The sequence below is a fragment of the Carassius gibelio genome, chromosome B15 (genome assembly GCF_023724105.1).
Source record: "Carassius gibelio isolate Cgi1373 ecotype wild population from Czech Republic chromosome B15, carGib1.2-hapl.c, whole genome shotgun sequence".
NCBI lineage: Eukaryota > Metazoa > Chordata > Actinopteri > Cypriniformes > Cyprinidae > Carassius > Carassius gibelio.
Window position 1 is genome coordinate 7,896,516 of NC_068410.1, and position 26,896 is coordinate 7,923,411.

Below are 26,896 nucleotides of genomic sequence, written 5' to 3' on the forward strand. Positions count from 1 at the left end.
CTGCATGACCCATTCCTCTGACCCAGGGTCACTGATGTACTCGGTCTACTCCTACGGCAGGGGTTACCCTCTGTCTGAGGATGACATTAAGGGAATCCAGTCTCTCTATGGTGAGTAATAGATCAATTGCAGGTGAAAACCCAGATCACAGTGGAGTCAAGAATCCGAATGTGGGCTCTCTATGGCTACAGTCTGGTTGATGGTTATCCAAAATACATCCACAAACCAGTCTCCCAAAGACTGTCCGCAAAATAGATACAGCAGTTACCATCCGAGACATGGGCATGAGTCTACTTTTCATAGATGAAGAATACTGCATTTTAAAATGCCAAAAGCTTATGTGAGTTGCATCTCATCTCCAGTTATGATGAGGAGAAAGGCACCATGGACAGTGGATACCCACAATCGATTGATAAAGACTTTCCTGGAATAGGAGACGAAGTGGATGCTGCTGCATATCATTTTTATGGTGTGTGCAAATTAATAATGTTGCATAACTTTCTCATGGTGTTAGGTAATGTATTTAAAATTATTCACCAAAGCATGAATGCTTTTATAAAAGTAATTATTATTTCAATTTTTTTTTTTTTTTTTTTTTTTTACAGGATATTTGTACTTCTATCATGAGCACATGCAGTTTGAGAACAGTTACAGCTCTTGGAAAGTCATGTGCATCATGAGGGCCAACTCCATACTCAACTGTTGAACGCTTATAATGTGGCTGTGCCATAAACTGTCAGTCTTTATGAACTGCTGTGAAAATTAGCATTCATTTTTTATCATTTTTTTTACAATACTGAGCTGGCTCCATTCCTTTAAAATGTATTTATAGACCATGATTTGGATTCTTGTCTGGTATATTTTGGTCAAATTAATTTCTGTATGATTTTGTGTATGCATCCAATTGGAAAAGAATTGCATGGCATATCATTGCTCTTTTGATGGTTTTGATTGCTTCCATTGTCCTCATTTGTAAGTTGCTTTGGATAAAACGTCTGCTAAATGACAATGTAAATGTACATACTGTACAGTGAATAAACAAATAAAAGAAATTAAAGTTAATGTATATGGAATGAATAGAAAGATAGAATGTGTAACTAAATACATTGACTAGCAATAAAATAAAATAAATAAATAAAAAAGTAAATTAGACATTGAAACAATCAAAAGTTGCCATCCAAAAAGGATTAATTGTCTCTGCCATGATTAGTAAACAAATGAAAACATAGAGTTTATTCATGGTTCTGGGTCAAATTATGGACACATGTGTTTTTATTCTCTCTTCCTAGCATCTGACCCAGTTGATTGTATCTATGACTAGACTAAATGCTTTTGGCAGTGAGATGACTGAAAATAAATTCTCAAAAGCTGCTCTGAATTACTTTGGCTGCTTGCAGTGTTTACATGGGATTTCAGTTAAAAACTGTTTGTGCCTGCAGAGAGGAGAAAGAGCAAAATTGGGGGTTTTACAGGAAAACACAATATTTTGATGGTCATCAAAAATGAAGATGAATTTGAGAATAAGTCAATATTTCTGGATCCATATTCAATACTTAGTAAATAGGTGAATGTTTAACCCATTTGACTTATTAAAACATAATAAAACAAGCCTTTGTTCATTAAAAAGCTTCTAAAAAAAGAATAATAATATATCATCTTTCATTATCATGTGTTTGTAATAATACCACAGTAAATATAGAAATTAACCCCAAAAAGCTTGAAAAGGACAGAAATGCACTCACTCAAAGGCCTATTTTGGTTTAGTTCAGTGGTTTACCATTTCAGTGGTTTTCCACTTCCTTATGCATATTGCCATATATATACATATATATACTCAAATTAATATATGCATATGTGTATTTTGTATGTATGTTAAGTCTTCATTTAAACCAAAATATGGCTTTGGCAGTTATTTAGATCAGAGTGATTCTTGAAAAATGGCAGATTGTGTGGACTCAAACCTCACGTTTCTTCACGGAAGAGGATCTTAGTGATGACTGACACATTCTGTGGTTAAACTGGGAGAGTTTTCACTTCTGGTTTAAGTGAAATTGGTAATATCCTACCAATACACTGAAACATGCAGAGAAATATAAATGACAGCATAAGCTATATTCATTTTGTTTCATATCACGTGTAATACTTTTATTTATGAAGGGCCCATTGATTTGATCAAAAGTGACAGTAAAGGCATATATAATTTGAAGTATTTTATCACAAATAAATGCTGTTCTTTGATCTATATATTCATCATAGAATCTTGAAAAAAAATTAACATGGTTTCCACATAAAATATTAATCAGCAGAAATATTTGAAACCTTGTTGATAAGAAATGTTTTAGAGCAGCAGCAAAAAGAAAAAAGAAAAGAAAAAAAACTTTTAGAATGATTGCTGAATGATCATGAGACACTCAAGACTGGAAGAATGACTGCTGAAAATTTAGCTTTTACATCACAGGAATAAATTTTGTTTGAATGTGTGTGTCTGTGAAACATTATAGAAACATAATAGAAAAAGATATTTTCGATTGTAAGAATATTTCACAGTATTAAGCGTTTTAATTTATTTGCAATTAAAGAAATGCAGTTTTGAGTAGCATAAAATACCTCTTAATACCTTATAATTTAATTTAATTTAATTTAATTTAATTTAATTTAATTTAATTTAATTTAATTTAATTTAATTTAATTTAATTTAATTCTGAGACTTTTATTTTGAACTTTCTTACTTCCCTTTTGTGGTTTCCTGTGTCTAGGCTGTTGACTTCTCCCTTCGCAGATATGAACATGATCAAAACATTTGATTAACCAGAACATAGTGATAGTGCTTACAAGTTTTATCACGCTCCAGGTAAACATTTTCACAGTAATTTGATCGATTTGAGAAAATATTGTATCCTTATATTTACTTATAGTACCTCATTGTTAATCGAAACTGCTTCTGTCATTTTAAACAGTTTTTATTTTTGAATTATGGTTGTCAAGAAGACAGATATATAAACGCCTATACAGTCTTATGATGACTAACTTGTGATAATAATAATAAAAAGTTGGCCTGACTATACCATTCATACCACCCTGTGTGTCGCCCAGAGCCATCGATCGAGCAGGAGCTTTGTGAATTTTACAAAGAACTTAAGGAAGTTGATAAGGTTGACGTCAGTGCAGACACCAAAACGGTTGAACAGCATGACCTCCATCCTTCCAGCGAGCCCGAAAGTGATCAACCAAACAGTACAGACATTCCTGTTGTCGTAACTGATCACGGCAGAGCCTACAAACCTTACCCAGATCCACATGAACGCAACCAAAAAGATCCACAAAGATGGAGGCCTCGCTTACAATGTAATATGGAGGACTTTGGTAGAGGAGGATATCCAGAGCCGTGGTATCCTCCTCCACCATGGCTTCCTCCAGACCCAAGGGTGCACTTCTTTTGTCCCCCGACCTCTGAGGGTGCTATCATATATCCTCCAGACATGAGATCTCAGGAGAACGTCTTCCACAGTTTTCATACCAACAACAACAGCTGGGGCCCATGGGAAGGACCACCATTACCTTCAAACAGGTGGAGTGAACAAAACCGGCTTTTCCAGTCACATGAGCATCCTGGATTCTCTGAGGAATGTCAACCATCTTCAGCACACTGGGAGCAGCACTATCATGAAAGAGACCCATATAAGCATTATGATAACACTGCTTTGGTGCTCATATTGTTGAGGGGAGTCCCAGGATCTGGAAAATCCACTTTGGCCAGGTGAGCAAAAACGCAATAGAGAAATAACCTCATTGATGATTTTGCACCAAACCAAAATACTAAAGACATATTACAAGCAAAACTTGTACTGATTGGTTAAGTTGTACTAACAGTATCCCAACGGCATGTTTTTATTAATTCAGGTAAGCAGAGAGAAAGAGATTTTCTAATATTTGACTGTATGTCTCCCAGAGAGCTCATGTCCACTGGTCCCAGTGGAGTAATACTTAGCACAGATGACTACTTTTTCCAAGACAACGGATATGAATTTGATTCGGCTCTGCTTGGTGATGCGCAAGACTGGAACCAGAAGAGAGGTGAGGATAGGCTAAGTAACATCATTGTAGACATGGGTCATATATATATATGTGTGTGTGTGTGTGTGTGTGTGTGTGTGTGTGTGTGTGTATATATATATATATATATATATATATATATATATATATATATATATATATATATATATATATATATATGTGTTTTGATATATAAAGTAAGTGAACCTTTTATTTTTGTCATCATTTTCAGTGGTGATTCACTTTCACTGGTGATTGCTTTATGCATTCATTTCCACTATTACAGTAAAACATGAATTAAATAATTTTATCAAACACATCAATGACGTATACATGCATATAATTCAATTTGAATTATGAAAACAGGATTTATATGGATTAAAGAGATATATCAGCAAATTATATTTATGTATATAATGTTATATTAATTTGCATAATTTTCACACAAAAACATTTTATAGCGCAAAAAAAAAAAAAACTAAAGAAGTCTAATATACCCTTCATTGAGTGAAAAATAATATATTTTTTTCTTTTGCTTTTGAGGTCAAATATGACCATGACTTTTTCTTGACTGTTTCTGTGCGATTTTTTTTAATGAAATTGTTCAAACAATTGTGAGCATTTAATGTTTTGAGAAAGAACAAAATTATTTTCCTAAAACCAATCTGAATGCTAATTCTTTATGGCTTTGTCATTTCTAAGCGGAGCAGGCGATGTTGGAGGGCCGCTCTCCCGTTATCATCGACAACACTAATGTTAAAGCCTGGGAAATGAAGCCTTATGTTCAAATGGTGAGTTGGCATCTTTAAGTAAATTCCTGGGATTGGAATATTTTTGTAAATGCAAGCTAGGTCCTAACTTGGCTCCAAACACTGGCTGGAAGTTTTATTAGCAGTGCTTCAGCACATTTCCATATGTTTGCATTCAGAGATTTTCGTATTACAATACAAGGACTTCTCCAGCTATTTGTTAAATGAACTATTTCTAGCTTTCTAATTAGTAACACATTTTTATTCATGTACTTTATTTTACATAGGCTTTAGACAATGGATACAGAGTGGACTTTCTTGAGCCAGATACCCGCTGGAAATATGATCCTGCCCAGTTAGAAAAGTAAGTCTGTTTATAGTTTTGGTTCTCAGGAACACAGTGACTTTTATTAATCACTGAACGAGAAAGACTATTGACTTTGGACCAGGTTTTGGCTTATGGTACAGAGGTAGAGATTTAATTGTAAGTGGATAAAATGTTTATAGTCTAGGATCAGTAAGTATCTTTCATATTCCCATGAATAAGACCAGCTATCTAAGAGCCATTGTTATTTTCATTTCTTTGTTTTATTTACAGCTGGCTTTGTATAGCAGTCTAATAGAGCTTGGCTTTCCTGGTAATTTCCTGTCTATTCATTTAATCAACAGGAGGAACAAGCACGGAGTCCCTCGAGAAACAATAGCAAAGATGCTGGATGGTTTTGAGCGGCCGATGAATGTTGAAGTTGTGATGAATTCTGTGGTGCCTCTGCATAAAAAGAAAGACCGTTAACAGAGAACCAATGACATTTTGCTGTTCTTCAAATAGAAATATTATCATGTTATCATCCTGAATGATATAGTGGTCATATATATATATATATATATATATATATATATATATATATATATATATATATATATATATATATATATATATATATTTTTATTATTGTTTTAATACATACTGATTCAGCTAAAGATGTTTTTAATGACTGTATGGTGATTTATAATTATTTTAGCTAATAATGATCATTTATAATCCTAATTATTATTAATTTATAATAATAATTTAGCTAATTATTTTTTAATGACTATTGACATATCTATGTATTTGAAATACTAAATACATTTAATAAAAAAGAAAGAGAATGTCTTTTTTTAAATACTATCACTTTCTTTGTTATTTCCTGTAATTATGCTTAGTGCACATATGAAGAAGTTTTTTGCTGTTCTAGATTTGTCCATTGTAATGCAAAATTGTAAATCATAAATGAATACATTTGATAAGTGTGGAACATTTGTAGGATATGACCAGTGGAGTCTGATTAATCTCTTGACTTTTAGACAGTCTGACACATCAAATGAATGCAGAGGTCCCAGATAGAAGACTAAATATAAAATATTATCTGTAGTGACATGCTGAATTAGAAGCATTTTTAAAGAAGCGTTCTCTTGTCTTTTTTCCCCAAAAAGGCTGGCAGCTCAAATCTAGACACTGATCTGATCTCAGGGTTTACAATTTAATGAATATGCTGTATATTTTTGATGCATCGTGTACTGAAAAATACACTGTTTTCTGAAGTGCTGAATATTTTTGTATATAAATATTGTTTTGATAAAATGGAAATAATTCATTTCTACACTTGGATGCTTTTGATTTGGTTGGAAAGCAGTTCCTTAAACAGCATTTTAAATATCTTTTTTTTTTTATTTTTATAAGTGCTTAAAACCGTTAGATTTCTACGTTATTTCACTATAAGTACCATAAATCTATCTAAATACATTCCCACTAGGGAAATGATGTTGCCTTGTCAGTAGCAAAGAAAGTAAGTTCAAAATGAAGTATTAAAATTTCAAAAACTAAAATTGATAAATTAAAACTAAATAGATATTAGACAAAAGTACATTATTGAAAGCAAAATCTAAAAAATAAAACTGAGTCTGTTTAATGCTATCCATTACAAGATGTTTTACAAGATATATATTTACCACAACTTAAACTTATTTCAGTAAGTTTCTAAGGCCACAATCTAGAAATCGTCAACGTTTAAAATTTTAATCTAATACCTATATTTTATTTCATTTATTTTAGCAACACTGGTGCAGTGCCTTTATCCATCCATTGTATATGTACATGTATATGAAGGCGGAGACCGCTGTCATACCCCTCGTGGCCTACAAGTGTCACTGTTGCACCACAATCCAACCCGCTAGCGACTCAACATAAACGCTCGTTTATACACTAGCCATTTACATCACTTTTATAGAAGTTTATTTCTTTTTGCAAACCCAACCCGCTAATACAACCACAAAAACAGAGTCATGTCCTTAAATAAATAAACTCGAGCGGAGGAGGGAAGTGAAGGCTCTGTATTGAGCGGAGCTGCACTGACTGGTGCAGATAGGGACAAATTGGCGCCATTTTGAAGCCGACAGGAGGATCTCACTGTTGGGAGAAACGAGTGGAGCGCGCACTTTTTCCAAGAAGGTAAACGTGTGTTTGCTTTGAAACCGCGAGCGAGTGGAATCGACCCGCGGCGATTGGAGTCCGTTATTGGGAAATATTATTCCGTGGCTGTTTTAGTAGGTGCTTTTTCCTTTTTCGGCGGTTGGTTGTCTATTCTTCTGTTAACCCATGCGAGGATTTCTGACTCTCACTCTCACCGTGTTTCCCCCCAAATTTGCTTGATTTCTACTCTAAACGCAAATTGCAATGACAGTTATTGTTGGTTTACGGGTTACGTGTGTTTTAGTGGTCGTTTTCATTGCAAAAGAGGGCCGTGCACTTTCCTGATGCCTCGTGTGTGTTACATGCACATGAGTGTTTGTGTTTTAGCGCTGTTAGCTTAGCTTAGCTGCTCGTAAACCCATTCAGCCTCCTTTAAAATCTGATCCGAAACACATTTCAGATTCTACTGTTGTAGTTTGCATTTCTTATGGTTTTATTTTACTTAGTCCGTTACCTATTGCGATGGGACGTGCTGTTGTGCATTGGTGCAGATAGTAACAGGGGTGCTGTAGTTGTGTGCAGTGAATTTTGGCTGGTAAACACCCCCTTAGGGGTGTTATCGCGGTTTCTATGGGATAAACCACTGTCAAAGGAATGAAATGACAGCTGCTATGTGATCAAGACTGTGTTTTGTCCTGGTTGTGCTGCACAAAGTCGTTAGTTCAGAAAGTCAACCTGCTGTCAGACTGTAGCTTATTCTTTTTTCCTCTTGCAAAATCGTTGTAAGGTTGTAATGGTATCTGTAAATAGCTGGAAATGCGATGCATTGTTTACTAATTGCATGCATAGATGTGTTGTAAATTGCTGTATGCGTAGCGTTTGCGGAGATTGTGAAACACTTGGACTGTGTTGAACCTGTTTAGAAATTACAGCTAATTTACACTTCACCTTGAATTATTAATTTATTGCGTAATTGTGGTTACAACTTTATGGGTCGCTCTTGAGACATGCAAAGCACCTATAATGCGTTTATTTGCATTTTGACTAATTTATTTTTCTTCTATGTATTTAAAGACCTCATGAAATCCAAATCAAAGTATATTTGCATACATGCATGCATTCATTTTTTTTTTGTTGTTGGTGAAGTTCACATGCAATAATATTGGACCTAATTTGTAAATTCATATTATAGATATGATTGTGAATGAATCATGCATGTATATTTCTCTTCATTATTTTTTTTCTTAATCTAAATGCCATAATTCGATCTTCTGTTAAAAAAACCTGATTTTTCTGTATATGCTGGACTTATCCATTCTTTTAGAATGCTTAAGCTCCTCCCCTCCGCTATTGACTTTGAAGATCGGATTCATTTTTGAGTGCTGCGCCCACATTTTAAAATCCAATCAGCTGATGCATAGTACCAAGTTCATTTTTCAGTGTTCTGTTACATGCAGATATATGTCACAGAATGGAAAATATATCAATATTTCCATTTAATTGCAACACTAATATAATATATATATAAAATACACATTGGCAGTTGCTTTTTAACAATTTACATTTAACATTAAAAATTTACAGTCTTTTTCTTTTGGAAGAATTGACTGAAATATTGACAACTCATGTTTTACAGTTTATACAGTCCCTCCAGAAAAACGCGGATTTTTTTGTGATTGTTGGGGGCAAAAATCCTTCATTTTGCGGCACGTTGTCTTAAAAAATGCTATGGAGTATGAGGGATATTTTTGCAATTTTATGCGATGAAATTGCGTGAACTTGCAAAAACTGCGGTTTGATGAAAAAGAGGAAAAAAGGTGATTCCCCCAATACCTTTTTCTCACTTGGCTACTACCTTAATTTAAAGAGTAGTTTCTTATTACTTCCTATGATAAGCGAGCATACTAAATCACAGAATATTTAAGTTGCAATCTCTTACTGCAACGTAAATTATTTTACATACTACTAATATAATTACTACCCCCTAGTGAGAAGGGGGTGTTGGGGGAATCACCTTTTTTTTTCTCTATGTCATCAAACCGCAGTTTTTGCAAGTTCTTGCAATATAATTTGGCTCCACTGTCATGTAACAAATCGGGAAACTGCTTCGCGCGTTCTTTTGCGCTTATTTTTGTTGGCAAATAAGAATGATTTGCGCGCTTCAAGTTTCACCGCTGGGTTTGCAGCTTATGTTCACGTCATGTAATTACGTCACTTCATAAGGTTCCCATGGCTATAGGGGGAAAATGGCGCTTTACTTGTGTGAAGTAAACGCAACATTTTTCAACTTTCTGCTAATATATATGTGAGTTTTTCGCAACGAAAATACAGGGATTATGAAATCATGCTAGCCCCGCATATTTTGCTTCTTGAAATCGGCAATTTATGCGGCAAAAGAGTGGCATATTAGAAAAAATGCGACTCTGCATAATTATGCGGCCTTTGGCTGATTATGCATTAAATCAGGCGATCGCATAATCGCGTTTTTCTGGAGGGACTGTATATACTGTTTTTTTTTTTTCTTTGTAAAAAGCAAAAGTACAAGCCCTCCAATACATCCTGCATTCCTGTTTGAAGTAGGATTTCATGGGGTCTTTCCTTACTTAATTTTTTACTCTTCATTATGTCAGTAGGCTTAATTTAGCGGCTTATTATAATTAAATACAGCTCATGATTATGTGCAACACTTATTATGCAGTTGTTTTAATTAGCATTTTTGTCTTGTTTGTTTAAATTAGTCTACTTGGTATTGTAATTCATGTGTGGGTGTTTTAGTTTGCTAATGGGTTAAACCTCTGTGCACATCAACATTTCTTTGAATTTAAATGTCTGACACTGCTCTTTAGCGCCATCAATATTTAACTGTCCACAGGAGGTGAGGTTTTGGCAGGCATCCTGCAATTTTTTAAAAACAAACTGACTTTGCTTTTTTTTTTTTCTGAGTGTAGTCAAAGTCTAATCCATATTCAGGATCCACTGGATGATTTCTTAAGCACTACATTCTTCTCCAAAAAAGTAATTGATGGAAATTCCCTGTCCACTTAGTCTTGTGTGCTGACATATTCATGTCTTATTTGGTTTGACACGTTTGCAGCAAGCACTGATTGGAGAGCATGGCTCACTCCAAGAATCGAGCCACGGACGGCAAAATCACCTACCCTCCGGGGGTGAAGGAGATCTCTGATAAGATCTCCAAGGAGGAGATGGTTCGGCGACTGAAGGTGAGCAGCAATCTGTCATTCACCCAAGTGGAAACAGCTTATTATAAGTGCTGGATGTATTTTTCTGTGTAATTACAAAGAATAATAAGTACTGAAGCTTGTCCGAGTCTTCTGTTAGATATAGCCTGCAAGTCTTTTGATACCATTAATGAGTAACCAGTGTTAATTAATATTTGTGTGTGTGTATATATATATGTATATATATGTATATATGTATAAATCTAAATATATTACTTTGAAATAGCTTTTTAATAAGGATGTAACGATTCACTCAGCTCACGATTCGATTCACGATTTTTCTTAAAATAAAATTATATTTAAAAGTTACATTTTTAATTAAATGTGTCCTTTTATTATTGCTTGAACAAAATGCTGTATTTTTTTTTTTTGTGAAATTGAAATATAACTATAATAATATAATTTTTGTGTAATTTCCTAAAATTTTTTAGAAGTAAATGCTCATCATAGCGTCATTTGGCCATAGATGTAGGAACTAGGCAAAAAAATAAAAAATCCTTATATTCTAATTTTGTCAAGAATTATATATATATATATATATATATATATAAATCATCCATAAACTCATAATTTGTTCTAAAATAGTCTAGTCTGGCTATGTCTATTTTGATGTTTCTGTTCAGCAGACAGTGAGGTTCAGGTTTGTTCCGATCAGAGCTCATTTCTCCATATATTACGCTCCGCTCACTCATTCCGTGGGGTCTCGCACAACCCAGAATGGCCTACTGGTTCGAAAATATGCAAGGAGACATTTAATTGTTTATTAATAAACTGGTGTTTTCTGTGTTGCTGCAAAGATGAAGTTGACAATGTAGACTCGCCACGCCAGAGAGAAATGCACATTTCCTCGAGTTATTTTGGTTTTAATATTTTCGTTTAAAAGTAGAAATTTCAAGTTTTCTGTAATATATAGCCTATATTTCTCAAATCTGTGAGGCACAAGCTGAGTTTTGGCGCCCTCCAGTTCACATGCAATGCAAGTGATCCTGCCGGCGCCTCATTACATTGTCTACTATATATTTGCTTCTTATTTATAAAATACGGGCAATTGATTGATAAAACATTGATCAAAATTAATATACATTTTAAAAAGTTTTCTATAAAACAAAACTTAATGAAGTCGTCAAAATCATGTTTTACCAAAAACAGCGTCTTCACCTTTTCTCTTTACCGCCTCCATCTCTACCTGCAGACTGAGCTCGTGCGTCATCTTTGCGCCAGTTATTCAGCCAATAAAGTGTAGGCCTATGTATTTCAAAATTGTGTCTAGTACTATATTAATTACAAAGGTTTAATAGGCATCTTCATTTCAAACGACCCGACCATCCGCGACTCGAATTTCATAAAAAATATTTTTGGATGACTCGTAACTGCGGGTACCCGCTCATTTTGGATCAACCCGCGCATCACTGATTCACACCACACGTGAATTTAATTATTCGCATGAGTAGATTACATACAAAGTTAATGCCAGGGCACAAATGGAGGCAAATTCGCGTCAGGGGAAACGAAGGATGTGAAATGTGTGACACGTTTGCCCGAAATGGGAGATATTCAACTCAGTCCCGTCTTTCATGCAAGTTAAAAAAATTCAGCTTGAGCGGAAAATTTGCCTGCTGCTTGTTGGTTCATCTGTTTAAATCAGAAAATGGTGGAGCGCATTGTAGCTGTTTGCGGGCACCCCAAAATCTATGATGCAAATTCACAGAGTTGTGTGCACCTCTGTATGGTGCTGTGAACAGACACGTCTGTGTTTGGCTTTCTGGCATTTTTGGGACTTCCACAACAGGTACAAAGCAGCGATCGTATTTATCCTAATCATGGTTATACTTGTGGGATGTTTTTCGCTTCACTCAAGCAAATAAAAACAGCATGAGTGATCCAAAAAACATCCCACGAGTAAACTAGAGCGAGGAACGCGATTGGCATGTTCGCTTCGTATTTGGTGTGAACACACCATTAGTTAGTCATTTTAGAATCTAACAAGTGTAGTAAAGTTCTGTAGTCCAAAATTTATATTTTTAGGTATTTTATTTCATCTTTATTTCAGTTAACAAAAATGAATTTATAATAGTTTGTTTTAACAATGTAAAAACATCCAGTATCCAGAATTAATAATTAATGTGAACAAGTTCTATTTATAGATTTTTGTAGATTGATCCATATTTGTGATTGATTTTTTTTTCTGTGGTTATTTTAGCAGAAATATTGTGTGTGAAACATTTCATGTTTAGATCTTTAAACCTCACCTGAGTTTTTATCACATAGAATGAAATTATTATTTTTCTGCTCATTTTTCAAGCTGTTTTTACAGTTTGTAGATAGCGTTTCCTCCCTCAGTGGTTTTGTCACTTATGTCTATTTTTAAGTAAGACTGTCAAGTGAAAGTGTGTTTCCCATTAATGTTTTACATCACAATGTTAGTTAGATGTGTGGTTGACACACGACTCTATGCTGCTATTCAAAATCAGATGGTGGTGAAAACATTCATGGACATGGACCAGGACTCAGAGGAGGAGAAGGAACTTTATCTGAACTTGGCCTTGCATCTCGCCTCAGATTTTTTCCTCAAACACCCAGACAAAGATGTCAGACTACTTGTGGCCTGCTGCCTTGCCGATATATTTCGCATCTATGCCCCGGAGGCACCGTACACGTCACCTGATAAACTTAAGGTTGGAAACTCAACATCTATTGATTTGAATGCAGTGTTACTTCTTGCATATGTCAGTGAAGAACCATGAATGTTTGCATTTATAATTACTAATTACTACATTTATAATTATTAATATTAAATTCCTACCATGATGCCTACCATCTTGAGATCACATGACCAGCCCAATACGAAGTCTATTATGGCCCAGTTAAGCCAAATTGTGGTTTGTATTGGGAAAGAAACATTTAATTGTATTAGTGTGCATTAAAACCGATGTGCTGAAATTTTGAGGGTGATATTTGTGTCTGTTTCTTCACCTTGAACAAAAGACGGCAACGGATTGAATACTAAAATAACACTGCTGTCTCTCATGCATTGACTTCACAGGTGCTTGAAATAGTAAAACTCTTTGCTCTTCTTTTCCACTCAGGATATTTTCATGTTCATAACTCGACAGCTGAAAGGGTTGGAAGACACCAAGAGCGCTCAGTTTAATCGATATTTTTATCTACTGGAGGTATGGCACCCAACAGATATAGAAAAGCAATGTCTTCCCATAGTTTCTGAACATGCATCTGACCTTTCCTTTTCCCTTCTGGCTCTCTAGAACATCGCTTGGGTGAAGTCCTACAACATCTGCTTTGAATTGGAGGACAGCAATGAGATCTTTACTCAGCTCTACAGAACGCTGTTCCAAGTGATCAAGTGAGTATAGCTCAGTATAGCCAAAAAAATTATTTGTATATTTTATTCATTTAGTATTGTTTATAACGTGTATATGTTTGACTCACTTGATCACTTTTCCTAGTGTTAAATTTTATTCCAAAAATTACTATTACTAGGCTTACTATTTATATTGTTAACATTTTTATATTTGATTTATTGATCTACTACACAGATGCAAAAATCTTTTGGACAGTCCAAAATAAAAAAATCTAGTTATAAAGTTATTTAGAAAATTATTTAAAATACTGCATATCTATTTTTCACATTTTCCAATATAAACAAGGCTAAATATCAAATAACTTAAAATTATATAAAATGATGATTTGATAAAAAATAAGATGTAAAAAATGATTATTTGGCAACATATATACAAGTAAAATGTTTTAATAAATTTTAGAAGGGTAACTTTTTAGTGATCATTCAGATGTTTCTTGATTGCTATTCAAAGTGTTTTATAGGCGACATTGCCTTATTTTATATTACCAAAAATGTAATCGTATGAAATGTATCACCTAGTCCTGTGAAGTTGCTGCCATTTGGTTCGAGAGCTCAATGGTGATTCTTGCTATAGCGACTGTCATCATTCAGTAAAGCTTCTCTGTGGTTTACTGTTTTCTGTTTGAGATGTAAATGTGAAGCTGCAGCCTATTTGTTATGTCCTAATAAGCTGTCAGCCTCCTGCTTACTGATATTATTTCCCTGCATTCGGTCAGATGACAATGATGTGTGCGAATCCCAGGTGGAAACCCTTCATTGCATGTGCGCTATAAAGGATGCATATGGGGTGATTCATCTCAGCCACTGATGTTCGCTCAGTTGGAAATGTCCTCTTGAGTGGGACACTGCAGCGCTCTGCTCTTGCTGTAAATGGAAAGTGTTTCTGTTTTGTCTGCCCCATTGCGTTTGCTTTCCATCTTCCACTCCTGTACTTTGACTGCCTGATGCACCTGATTTTAGGTCAGTTCTTGTGTTTACCTTTTTTTTTTTCTTTTTAGCAATGGACACAACCAGAAAGTGCACATGCATATGGTGGATCTCATGAGCTCAATTGTTTGTGAAGGCGACTCTGTCTCACAGGAACTCCTGGATACTGTTCTGGTTAACCTGGTCCCAGCACACAAGGTACAGAGAACTGAAAAAAAAAAAAAAAACTTTCATAAAAAAAAAAAAAAATTGTCCGGGTAACATTTCACCCAAGTTGATTTTGATTAGTATTATTTTTTTTATTACTTACCATGCTTTCATTAATACAGTGACTGAACTACTGTATTAATTTAAATGATAATCAACATTAAAGACAATAATTGATGGTAAAGCTTAACTGACATGGGAATAATGCAACATTTTGTTTATGTAAAATATAAAGATAGAATATAAAAGACAGTAAAATTAAAACCATAAATATTTTACAATTTAAATCATGCATTAAAACTTTAACCTCCTAGGTTTAGTTTTGTTTGATGTTAACTTCACATTATTTTTAATTTAATGCATATTTAAATGCAATGGTTTAAGTTATTTACATAAAAATAAAGGTAAAATGTAATGTACAATTATTTGACTATTCGTAAGTAATGACTTCTTAAATGGTTCTGCAATGCAAATTATGTAAACACATTAATAAAATATGAAAAGCATTTTATTATAAGACAGGCTTAAAATGCAACATATGTACATAATTTATAGCTTTGTCTCTATCCAAAGGTTGAAGATCCTGCTCTTTAAATAATGCTAGATGTATTAAAATATTTATATAAAACCAAAGTATTTATATATTAACATGAAAATGAAAAATTTAAAGATATAAAACTTAACAGCTTTTAACATGGGTTTAAGTTTAAAAATAAATTTTCTTGACAGGCTTCATGAGATTTGAATGAAACTTTAAAAAACATTGCTCTATCTTGTCTTTCAGAACCTCAACAAGCAAGCGTACGATCTGGCAAAAGCCTTGCTGAAGAGAACCGCTCAGGCCATAGAGCCTTACATTACCAACGTGAGTAAATGTGATTTATTATAGTTCATTGTACATAGGATGTAAGGGTGGGCCAATAGGCAATTACATCATCTGATAGACATCACGATGTTGTGCAAGCCCCCACAACCCCCCGCCACTTTTCGCACAATCACGGTTTAGTTTTAATGTGCGGTTGCACGTACTACCTTTATACTGTGGAGTGGCAGTACTTACCAAACTGAGGATTTGCAAATCATTTGCCATCATCCTCAGTCATCTCTCCTTAGGCAGTGTCTACACTGGATGGGACAGTTTGTCGTGTAGCACCGTAGCGCAGCGGTCCCCCAAACTTTTTAGCGCCAAGGACCGGTTTAATGTCAGACAATATTTACACAGACCGGGCTGTCGACTCCGTGACATTTAAACATGCCTTAAAAATATAAGATCCCGCTAAAATCCACTGCTCCCGGCTCTACTGGTCCAATCAGTGCAGGGTTGTGCCAGTGTTGTTTTGTGTCGAAAATGTAAAAAATATACATCATGAATCTATTTTCCCAAACCGTGTTTTTGTCTTTTCCTGAATCACTATGGTACCCTTATAATAAGTGTTTATATTCGGACTATTTTAGTCTGGTTGGGGTAGGCAACGCTGCAGAGTAGCACAGAACCTGCGTGACTCGCCATAGATGTAAACAGAGAGAAGTAGCTCCGGCTACAATGTTCTTCCGCTAGACGCGAGTGCCAAAAGTTACCGACTGAAGCTTTAATGTAAGTTATTTATTCTTTCTTGTGCGGCCCGGTACCAAATGACGCATGGACCGATACCGGTCCGTGGCCCAAGGGTTGGGGACTGCTGCCGTAGCGCATAACCGAAAGACTGTCTACACTGGACGCGACAAAGGGACCATTAAAAATCATTTGTGTTTTGTGTCAGCAGGTCATAAATAGAATGCGGCAGCAGTTTACTGCCAGGTATTTGTGGTGTCATGTTGTCCCGCATCCAGTGTAGACCTCATCACTGAATTTAATGAGTTCTATTGACTGATCTATATACAGTGAATCTCTATTATAGATCATGTGGTTCTATAGTATTTTGTCTCGCTGCTTGCATCCAGTGTAGACATGGTGTTAGGGATCGTTTGTTGTTTTCCCTTATAAGGATTCATGCTTCGGGCACACCTCCCCCAATCCCCTTGACAAAGACACCCCCCCCCCCCAGCTCGCCCTCTGCTGATGTCGTCCATCACGATGTTTCACTGTAGACATTGTCAGATGCCAAATTTGAAGACATCGCCCAACCCTAATAGAATGTACACCCTAACTCTCATCAGCTGTACCAGAATCATGCTGGGTACAAGAAAGGTCTTCTTATTTATTTAAATTTTGAATAATCCCTAATGAACCTCCCTGATTTGGCTTCAGCCCTTTCGCTGTTGAAAACTGGTTGAGGCTTGCAACATTAACCACCTCTCTATGCTCAAACGGCATGTTGAGCTTAAACGCATTCATCATCAACACCCGCAATAGCATGCAGCGTTGTTATGCTATGAATTCTATTCCCTGCAGTGCTCATTAAAAGCGCTAGAGATACTGAGAATAAGTGTGGAGGAGAGTCCTTTTCAATAACCCTTAATAGATCAGCAAGGCCTGATTTATATTTCTATTCCTCTTTCTATTCTGTACAAGCACCTTGTTGGAGACGACCTCTCCCACAATTTACTTTTTTTATTTCAATCTAATACCAGCTTCCTTACACTATTCTCTAATCGATGCCATGTTAAGTGCTGATGCCAAGCGCTTATGCAGGGAGTTTGAAAAGGTGCCGTTTTCCAGGGACATGCAGTAGATGCTGATGGTCACAGTGTGTGATGTACGGTTTGGTGTCTCAGTTCTTTAACCAGGTGCTGATGCTGGGGAAGACTTCAGTCAGTGATCTGTCAGAACATGTCTTTGACCTAATCCTGGAGCTCTACAACATCGACAGCCATCTATTGTTGTCTGTCTTGCCGCAGCTGGAGTTCAAGCTCAAGGTAAGATTGCTTGTTGACCATAAATAGTGTTATGTCATCTTTCGGGGTCTTTGATAAAACTGTCTCAGTGTTTTTGCTTGTGAAAAAAAGCATTATTGATTTGACGAGGATCAAGTTTTCCAAAAGTTTCCATCAGTTTTAAAGTATAACAAAAGTAATTTATGAATGTATAATGTCTAATTCTGTTTTCAAATTATTTGATAGTGCTCCTGTTTTACCTCTATTATATTATTATTTGTTTTATTTTAAAATGATTATATTCATTATATTGGGCAATTTTCACTTGGTAGGTCTTTTAGTGAAATCTATTGACTTCAGCCATCTTTATTGCATTATGTGCCATTGGTGACCATTCAAAAATGGGGAAAGTTTCAAAACTTTTCAAGTTTTTTTTTTTCTCTCCAAAGTTTGCAGGCCTTTAGCTCAAAAAGTATTGAAGATATCTTAATGCCGTATTAGATTTTGGGTCTTAACAAATTTCTAACAAAATCTTAATTTTTAAGGCCATACATTGTCAAGTTCCAGATAGTAAATATTTAAATTGTACACATTTTCGGTGGTCAAAAACAAAATGTGGGTCACTTGAGGCTTCAGATTAGTGGTCGACATATTTAAGAAATGTGAATAAATTTGAGAAGGGATTAAAAAAATAAATGTGTAAAATAAACATACTTTAGATGACAAAGTATTTTTCACAAATAAATATTTAATAAAAAATATAATTAAAAAGTAAGCAAAGACTGTGACTGTAACCAACAGGGCACTCAGTATTCTGGGAAGATTGAATGCATTGGGAATCATGTTTTTCAAATAAATCCAGTGTAACATTCATTTTACATACAGCACACTCAAATTATATGAACATGACAGAGGGCAAATACATAAAGCGCAGCATAATTTGAAATCACAAGTACAAAGTTTAAAGAATTCAATTCACATGGACTGACCATCACACAGAGAACACGCGATCATACTGGATAAAAATGCACACGTCATAAGATCTCACAGCTGGATTTGGCAAAGTTTGCAAGGTTTGTGAAATTAAATGTTCATTAGACATTCAAAGATTTGTCATTCAGACATTCAAAGATGATCAATGCATATTTGCCTAATGCTGACAGGCGCTGCCGCTCTCAGCACCGTCGAAATAAAAGTCTGATGCACCGGTAAAATAAACGTTCAGGCTCAAACACATTGCCTAAGCAGAAAAATGTATATATTTTGTAGGAGGGATTTTGTTTAACAGCTTCTGGAGCTAACGAGTTCCGATAATGCAGTATTGGAACATGTTTGAAACCAATCTGTTCTAAAATCTATTAGCTAATGCTCATCAAACTTTTCTTTTTTTTTTTTTTTATACATGAAAACACATTTTTACTTTCTTTACTGATAACCAACACATTTTTGAAAGCATAGTTATTAGCATTGTTACGATTTATTCGATTAGAATTTGACATTCGGTTAACTACTAAATCTTTCTGTCCCCTTTTAATGTCAGGCTGGTAAGAGGTCTAGTTTTGGATGGCTATTTGGCTACTTTTAGGAATGTGTGCTACCCTTGTAATAAAACCCTTATTGAGCCTCTAGGACATCTGTGATAGCTCATGATTAACATCTCACAACGCCACGGAAGCAGTGCCTTGTTTACAGCTTTTTGCAGCCTGTGGGGGTAGAAAACCTCTTCAGAACCTTGAGTATATTAACTGTGGTCAGAACTTCATGAGACTTATGGTGTTTTAATAGCCAAATAAATACCACCCTTCAGTGCCTTACCTGACATTGTGTTTTTGTGACAATGGAAAACTTGGTTCAGTTATTTGCAAGTTACCTGAAAGTTTAAAAGTTTGGTATTTCTAATAAATGAATATACCATTCTCGAGCTAAAAGATGCTGTACGCTGCATGAAATTGATTACACTTCAGCCGAGTCAACGATCCTTTCTTTCACATGAGATGTAATCCAGTGTGGCCTAAAAGCACAGTTAGCATTTTTCAAAAATCAGCAAAGGCGATTACTTTCTTTTTCATTGGCTGTGTTGTATAGAATTTTGACAAAAGCAGGTTGGGTTTGTGATGAGTGTATTATGAATGTTATCGGTCTGTTAGAGCTGCCTGTTCCATGTACCATATTTGATGTTGTGTCTTTATCTTTAGTTTTTAATGCAAAACACAGTGAGGATGAGGCTAAATCAACTAAATGGGTTCATTGAATCCTTGTGCTGTAATAAATTGCCACAGGCCTTGCTCTCTGCAGTTATATCACCGGGAGACCCTTGTGTTTTGTAGAGCAATGATAACGATGAGCGCCTGCAAGTTGTGAAGCTCCTGGCCAAGATGTTTGGTGCAAAGGATTCAGAGCTCGCTTCACAGAACAAACCTCTCTGGCAGTGCTACCTTGGGAGGTACAGCTCATGCACAACACGTCCAATTACCTTTTTCTCTGTGTACACAAACTGGAAAAAACAAGTTTCAACAGCGAGACCAAGCTGCAAGATTGTGACCATCTGGGTTTGCTGTGGTTTCTTAGGTTTAATGACATCCATGTCCCTGTTCGACTGGAATGTGTAAAGTTTGCCAGCCATTGCTTGATGAACCATCCAGACCTGGCAAAAGATCTCACAGGTACAAACTGTTCCCCTTCGAACTTTGACTACTCCTTATATTTCACGACTTGCAATAAAAATCATCTGAAACTGAGGTGGACCCTCTTTGCTTTCTTAATACATTTTTGGGGTTAATTCATTGTGTTGTTTTAAAGAAAAGGGGATATCCTAAATAAAATATCAAAAATGACAGTTTGCTGTTTAGGGTAATACAACCTGATACTAGTCAAAATCTTCTTTAACACTTGCTGCTGGTGATGTTTCAGGAAGAAGTAGTTGCCACAGTTTATGCACTGTAAACACGCTTTTAATAAAATAAATACTTTTTTTTAATGAAAAGATATATTTATGTTTACATATAATGTATTGAATATATATTTAATATTTTTATTCATTTATTTTTAAATATTTAATATATTATTAATTTATTCATTTTTTTTATATTGAATGCATCACAATGCCTAGAAAAGAATACATATTAAACCATTTTCGAAAGTAGTCTATTTTGTGTATTTATTTGTTTTAAAATGTATTTACTTAATTGCAATTATTTTTTATATACTGTATTCATGAGACAATGAAAATGTTGCATATGCACATTAACCCTAATTGTGCCTGTTTTATTTTATTTCTTTCTGCAGAGTTTTTGAAAGTAAGGTCACATGACCCAGAGGAGGCAATTCGACATGACGTCATCGTGTCCATCGTGACAGCTTCCAAAAAGGACCTCTCTCTGGTCAATGATCACCTGCTGAACTTTGTGAGGGAGAGGACTCTGGATAAGAGGGTTTGTGCCAGGCTGTCTTTATGTTTGTTTGTTTGCTGTCTCTTAAACATTCTTTATTAGTGCTGCAGTCATTTTATTTCACACATAATATCTGAGGGCCTTTTCTCCCATTAGTACCCCAAATGAACCAGAGATTTTGACATCACCGCATTCAGGGCAGAGCCGAGCTGGAATACATTAGCTTCTTGTTTCCTTCCAGACACACTCCATTTCTTCTCGCTATAATTTAATCAGCAGTCTCCTTTAGCCACCCGAGCTAGAGGGGATGGAATAATATAAATTGGACTATAACTCACATATAACCATTCCTCAGCCTTTTCAAAACGCTTTCAGGGAGGAATTTAATTGAAGGCCCCTCTGTGTTCCTGGACAAATGACACTGCAGTAGTCAAGGCGTATCTCCTTCTCGTCCTATTACGCTTCGTTTGTTTCTGCTTGCCATACAAAAGATTTGGTTTTATGCAGGAACTGTCATATCAGGCTTTTAATATGTAAATTTAGCTTCAGATTAAAAAAAACACACGTCTTGTTCCATTAAAATATCTGTTTTCTGTCTCGCATGGGTGTATGATCTTTATACCAGAACATAATAATCTTATCCCGTTGTGTTATCTTGCAGTGGCGGGTCCGAAAGGAGGCTATGATGGGTCTGGCTCAGATCTATAAGAAGTACGCTTTACAGGCAGAGGCAGGAAAAGAGGCAGCCAAGCAGATCTCCTGGATCAAAGACAAACTGCTTCACATTTACTACCAGAACAGCATCGATGATCGGTGAGTGAAGCTGATTAGCCGGCGGTCTTTCAATACTTGTGTGACATCCTCGTCTATTTTAAAGTCAGACTTTCTACAGTATATGGTTTATAAATTGGGCCAGTAGCGAATGCTGCTTCAAGTTAGTACATAGACATTAAGTGAAAAATACATAGATGTCTTGATTTCAAGTGGTTTTTGAGGATTGATAGATTATTTATGTGTAATTAATTAATTTTATTAAAATACTGGAGCTGTAAATCATAGTTTGCCATTTTAATAGACTTGTGGCGGTATTCGGTAATGCGATATATATTACGGTAATGAATATGCACGATATCGTTATCGTGGGCACGTATAAATACCGCAAATATTTATATATTACAAATTATTCAGAATTTGAAATGCATTTTAAGAAAAGTCTTCCAATCACCTGGTCAAAATGCACAACACGGCTGCTTGAAAGATGCATGTGTGCTCTGATGTAAACAAGCACACATGAGAAGATCATGGAGGAACACGTGAGAGATGCCTTGAATGAAAGCACATTCATTCTCTGACAGTAGATGTCGCTAAACTGCAGAGAATGCAGTCCTTACCCTGGAAACCCCATATATAAACCAGCTGCACTACATTCTAAAACATTTAAATAATTTTAAATAGCCAATCAGATTTGTGTATTTTCTGTGATGTTCATCTTACCTATTGGTCTTTATAGTTCTTTTGCATTTGAATCTCTGCAAAACATTTAACATTATATATATTTCTGAAAAAAGTTATTTAACCTATTATACTATATACTATATTTTGAGCAATTTTAAAAACTAAATTTCAATACTGTGATAATACCGTGATAAAAGCATGATCAATTAATCGCAACAGGAAAATTTGATACCGGCATATCCCTAAATTTTAAGTAAGTTGACATTTTGTCTATGAAAACATTTTAATTGAATATTTAATTAGTTTGAAGTGTTTAGTATTTTTTTTTCTTGGTACTTGAAATGTGCTTGTTATTTGTTACGTGACGTATCACTGAACTGGTGTCCTGAGATATTGTGTCTGTTCTCGAGAAGGCCCTAAGCTCTGTAATCCGTGAAAGAGTTTTAGCATCAAATATTAAATATGCTTCGGTATATGAAATTACACTAGGGTGGCTGCCTAAAAATGCCAAAAAAATTAAATCACAAGATTCTGTTGAAGTTTCTGTACAACCAATTTATTTCTGACACAATTTCAGTTGCAGTTTCCAAGGCGCTGCTTTTTCGATGTTGACTTAAAATGATATTGAAAAAGATTGTTGGTGTCTGACAGCCTTTGAATGAGGCGTGAAGCCTGTAAGAGCTCTGTTGTGTAATTGGATTTTATAAGGTTGTTCGCAAGCTGTTGGAATTTAAGTACCGTTGCTGAATGGAGGATTTGAGATGCTGTTGTTTACAGAGAAAAGTTACTGATGCCATGACGTGTCCAAAGTCTGCCAGTTGCCCCCTCTACATTAAAAATCCAATCATTTCTTCAAGGATTTTAGATGCATTGACAGCCAGTGGGCATGTTTCTCAAATGAGAATAGAGAAGAATTTCCTCTGAGAGATTGCACTTTGGCTTAAAACAAGAGAACTGTGAAAATCCTCAGCTGAACCTGTATTGAGTGATTCTGCAGAGCTCTCTGAACACAATGCCAATCGTAAAGAGAGAACAGTGATGTCACCAGACAGCCACTTACAAATGCAGATTCGGTAACGCATTACTTTGTAGCCTGTTTATGTAATGCATTATAAAGACATCATAATGCACATTGTGTATATTGTAATGCATCACATGATCTATTTTTATAGATGATGTTAAATTATACGTTGTAATATGTTATCAGATTTCACAAGATTGTTTTTTTTCCCCTGCTGGCTGATTATACTGGCTATATTTTTAATGGTCTGACGACAAATATCTACAAAATATGTATATGTATTAATTGTATTATTGTATGTCAAGTTTTTTTTATACAGAACTATATATATATATTTTTTTTTTATATAAATTGTTTACTTTTTTTTTTTTTTTTACAGTAGTTTATTTACATTTTATTTTGAAGGAATGACTCCGAATTACCCAGGTATAATCCAACTATGATTGACTATATTCATACATGCACTTTAGTTGAAAATAATAACATGGTGCAATTTTGTGTATAATTACCAATTATTTGATCTAATAATTTGATAACTTGATTTAGGCTCACCAGCTACATATCTTGTGGAGATGGCCTACTGTTCAACGGTTTGAGATCGATATGTTTGTTATTTGATTGTCTTATGGTCACCAAGGCTACATTTTATTTGATTTAAAAATCCAGTAATATTGTAAGAAATTATGTCAGTTGAAAATAACTGTTTTTATTTTAATATATTTAAAAAACAATTTCTTCCACTGAAGGTAAAACTGAATTTTCAGCAGTCATCACTATTGTCTTGAGAAATGTGCTCTTTAAGAAATATTTCTATTATTTTTATTCTTCTAATATCTGTAGTGGTGTTTAATATTTTTTGTGGAAACTGTTATACAGATTTTCTTTGAAATATATATATTTTTGCAGCAATGGTATTGACCAAATGAATGTGTATTTATTAAATAAAATACTCAATTTAAAATCAAAATCAAAATTACACTAACTTTTGAACAGTAGTATATTTACTTGGACATAATGCGTGAATACAAAGAACACCTTTTGTAATGTTTTTATTTTATACATGTATATAGCTTCAAATAAACGGTTACCATAGATTTGCCTCACACTGAACCCAAGACTGGAGCCACAGGATGAGAAATGCAGAGATGGTCACAATTTGTGACTCGCAACTTCTTTCATTTCAAATTTAAATGCACGTTGCAGCCTTTTTTGTTTTAAACATGACTCTCGCTCTCTCCTGTCTTGTAATCATTTCTGACTTTGTTGTTTTTTTGCTTTGCCACAAGCAGTACTTTTCATTTTCAAGCCTTTCTGGTGTCCCGGCTTGTCCACGTGCCCATTTTGAACTCCAAACTGATGAGTTGGTTTACAATGTTATTGCATCATTAAAGCATGCAATGACAACTGTGCAAAAGGAATTTGATGTTATGATTGGGTCATCAATATGAGATTTGAGCACACTTCAGTGGTGTCTAAGATCATTTACATTTGGGTGATAACTTGTCAGAGAAAACAGTGTACAGTATTAAAGGAATTTAAGTTAAATAGGTTGGGGGTTCGATTCCCCGGGAACACATGATTCAATGTAAAAATTAATAGCCTGAATGCGCTGTAATTCGCTTTGGATAAAAGAGTCTGATAAATACATAAATTTAAATTTAATTTACATATACAATAAATTATATATACATTTCTGAGATCGCATTTGTTTGTTTTTTCACTAGGTTGCTTGTTGAGAGGATCTTCGCCCAATATCTTGTGCCTCACAATCTAGAGACTACAGAGCGAATGAAGTGTCTGTATTACTTGTACGCCACATTGGATGGAAATGCTGTCAAGTAGGTGCATTAATTTTTGTTTTATTCTAAGAAAGAGATGCCCAAACCAAGGCCTGTTGTTGGTGCCTGGTGACCTTTGTTTGTTTTGGCCCCCCATGAAATGTATATAAAAAAGGAAAAAAACATGCTATTAAAGCATAAGTTCTTTTCTAATTAACATGTCCCCCCCAATAATTATTTATATTATTATTTACAATAATACAATAACTTTTTTCAGTGCAATGTAATATATACACACACTGATCTAAATGCTTGTTTAGACATTGAGAAGCTGATTTTGAACAATACAACCTGTTAACAAAAAGTCCCACTCTGTTAAATATGGTTTGACTTGGAAATGGGTCATATTATGGAGAGAAAACTGTTTCATGTTGTGTTCAGTGATTTTATAAGGTGCCTATAAAGATATATTTGCAGACTTGGAATGTTGATTGTGGTTGTTGTGGTCCATCTCTCCTATAGAGCTCTGAATGAAATGTGGAAGTGTCAGAACATGCTGAGACACCATGTCAAAGATCTTCTGGATCTCATAAAACAGCCAAAAGTTGGTTTTTCCTCACAGTTGTTTGGTTTTGGTTATTGCTTTTTCTAAATTTTCTTTATTACATGGTTTGCATCTGTTTAAACATTCTTGAATATTTTTTTTTATTCCCCCAGTCTGACTCTTACAACAAGACCGTATTCTCAAAGGTCATGGTTATCACAAGTAAGTTGTGTTGTCTCATCCACAGTGCTGTTAAAATGATATTCCTGTCAAGTACTAGCTGCCTTTTTTGTAGTAACAAGTAATATTTACTGAGGGGGAAACATCTCTCCATCTTTGTGTTGAAGGAAACCTGCCAGACCCAGGCAAGACGCAGGACTTTGTGAAGAAGCTCGCTCAGGTTCTTGAGGAGGATGAGAAGATCCGAAAGCAACTGGAGACTCTCGTGAGCCCGTCCTGTTCGTGCAAGCAGGCTGAAGTCTGCGTGGTAAGTACCTTATCGCTTCACCTTGCAGGTAAATCGTGTTTTTACCAACACAGTTGAAGTTGTCTCAGTCATGGCTGTGTTTGCACCCCACAGAAAGAAGTCACCAAAAAATTAGGCAGCCCCAAACAACCCAGCAATCCTTTCCTAGAGATGGTGAAGTTTTTATTGGAGAGGATAGCGCCTGTTCATATCGACACCGAATCCATCAGGTACATTACGATTGTTAAATACCAGGAATAAATGTACTATCATTTGCACAGTCTCACTCCTTCCTCTCTTTCTGCAGTGCACTTATCAAACAGGTAAACAAATCTATAGAAGGAACTGCTGATGATGAAGATGAAGGAGTCCCCACCGAGCAAGCGATCAGAGCTGGCCTGGAGCTCCTAAAGGTAAAGAAGT

General features: G+C 35.2%; 2 protein-coding genes across 3 annotated transcripts in view; both read left to right on the forward strand.

The window, feature by feature from the left end:
* Positions 1-2,733: 2,733 nt before the first annotated feature.
* LOC127972678 (NEDD4-binding protein 2-like 2) lies at positions 2,734-5,684 on the forward strand. Its single transcript, XM_052576363.1, has 6 exons — positions 2,734-2,851; positions 3,094-3,757; positions 3,950-4,074; positions 4,756-4,844; positions 5,090-5,166; positions 5,472-5,684. The coding sequence occupies exons 2-6, from the start codon at positions 3,351-3,353 to the stop codon at positions 5,593-5,595; spliced, it is 822 nt and encodes a 273-aa protein (XP_052432323.1). The 5' UTR covers positions 2,734-2,851; positions 3,094-3,350; the 3' UTR covers positions 5,596-5,684.
* A 1,288-nt stretch (positions 5,685-6,972) lies between these two features.
* LOC127972475 (sister chromatid cohesion protein PDS5 homolog B) overlaps positions 6,973-26,896 on the forward strand; it is a 35,091-nt gene continuing 15,167 nt past the window's right edge. The window contains exons 1-18 of one of the 2 annotated variants that reach the window (XM_052575979.1): positions 6,973-7,388; positions 10,349-10,475; positions 12,965-13,168; positions 13,580-13,666; positions 13,757-13,854; positions 14,871-14,997; positions 15,791-15,871; positions 17,722-17,862; positions 20,148-20,263; positions 20,389-20,483; positions 21,106-21,251; positions 21,871-22,022; positions 25,410-25,523; positions 25,986-26,067; positions 26,181-26,229; positions 26,355-26,494; positions 26,588-26,703; positions 26,781-26,886. In XM_052575979.1, the coding sequence (XP_052431939.1) occupies positions 10,368-10,475; positions 12,965-13,168; positions 13,580-13,666; positions 13,757-13,854; positions 14,871-14,997; positions 15,791-15,871; positions 17,722-17,862; positions 20,148-20,263; positions 20,389-20,483; positions 21,106-21,251; positions 21,871-22,022; positions 25,410-25,523; positions 25,986-26,067; positions 26,181-26,229; positions 26,355-26,494; positions 26,588-26,703; positions 26,781-26,886 (1,962 nt within the window). In that variant the 5' untranslated portion in view covers positions 6,973-7,388; positions 10,349-10,367. The remainder of the gene's footprint in view (positions 7,389-10,348; positions 10,476-12,964; positions 13,169-13,579; positions 13,667-13,756; positions 13,855-14,870; positions 14,998-15,790; positions 15,872-17,721; positions 17,863-20,147; positions 20,264-20,388; positions 20,484-21,105; positions 21,252-21,870; positions 22,023-25,409; positions 25,524-25,985; positions 26,068-26,180; positions 26,230-26,354; positions 26,495-26,587; positions 26,704-26,780; positions 26,887-26,896) is intronic. The other variant, XM_052575978.1, reaches the window with a different exon arrangement.

Coding starts and splice junctions, on each gene's coding strand:
- LOC127972678 (XM_052576363.1), top strand. CDS start 3,351: ATGGAGGACTTTGGTAGAGGAGGATATCCAGAGCCGTGGTATCCTCCT. Junction 4,075..4,755: donor AGACTGGAACCAGAAGAGAG/GTGAGGATAGGC, acceptor GTCATTTCTAAG/CGGAGCAGGCGATGTTGGAG. Junction 4,845..5,089: donor TGAAGCCTTATGTTCAAATG/GTGAGTTGGCAT, acceptor TATTTTACATAG/GCTTTAGACAATGGATACAG.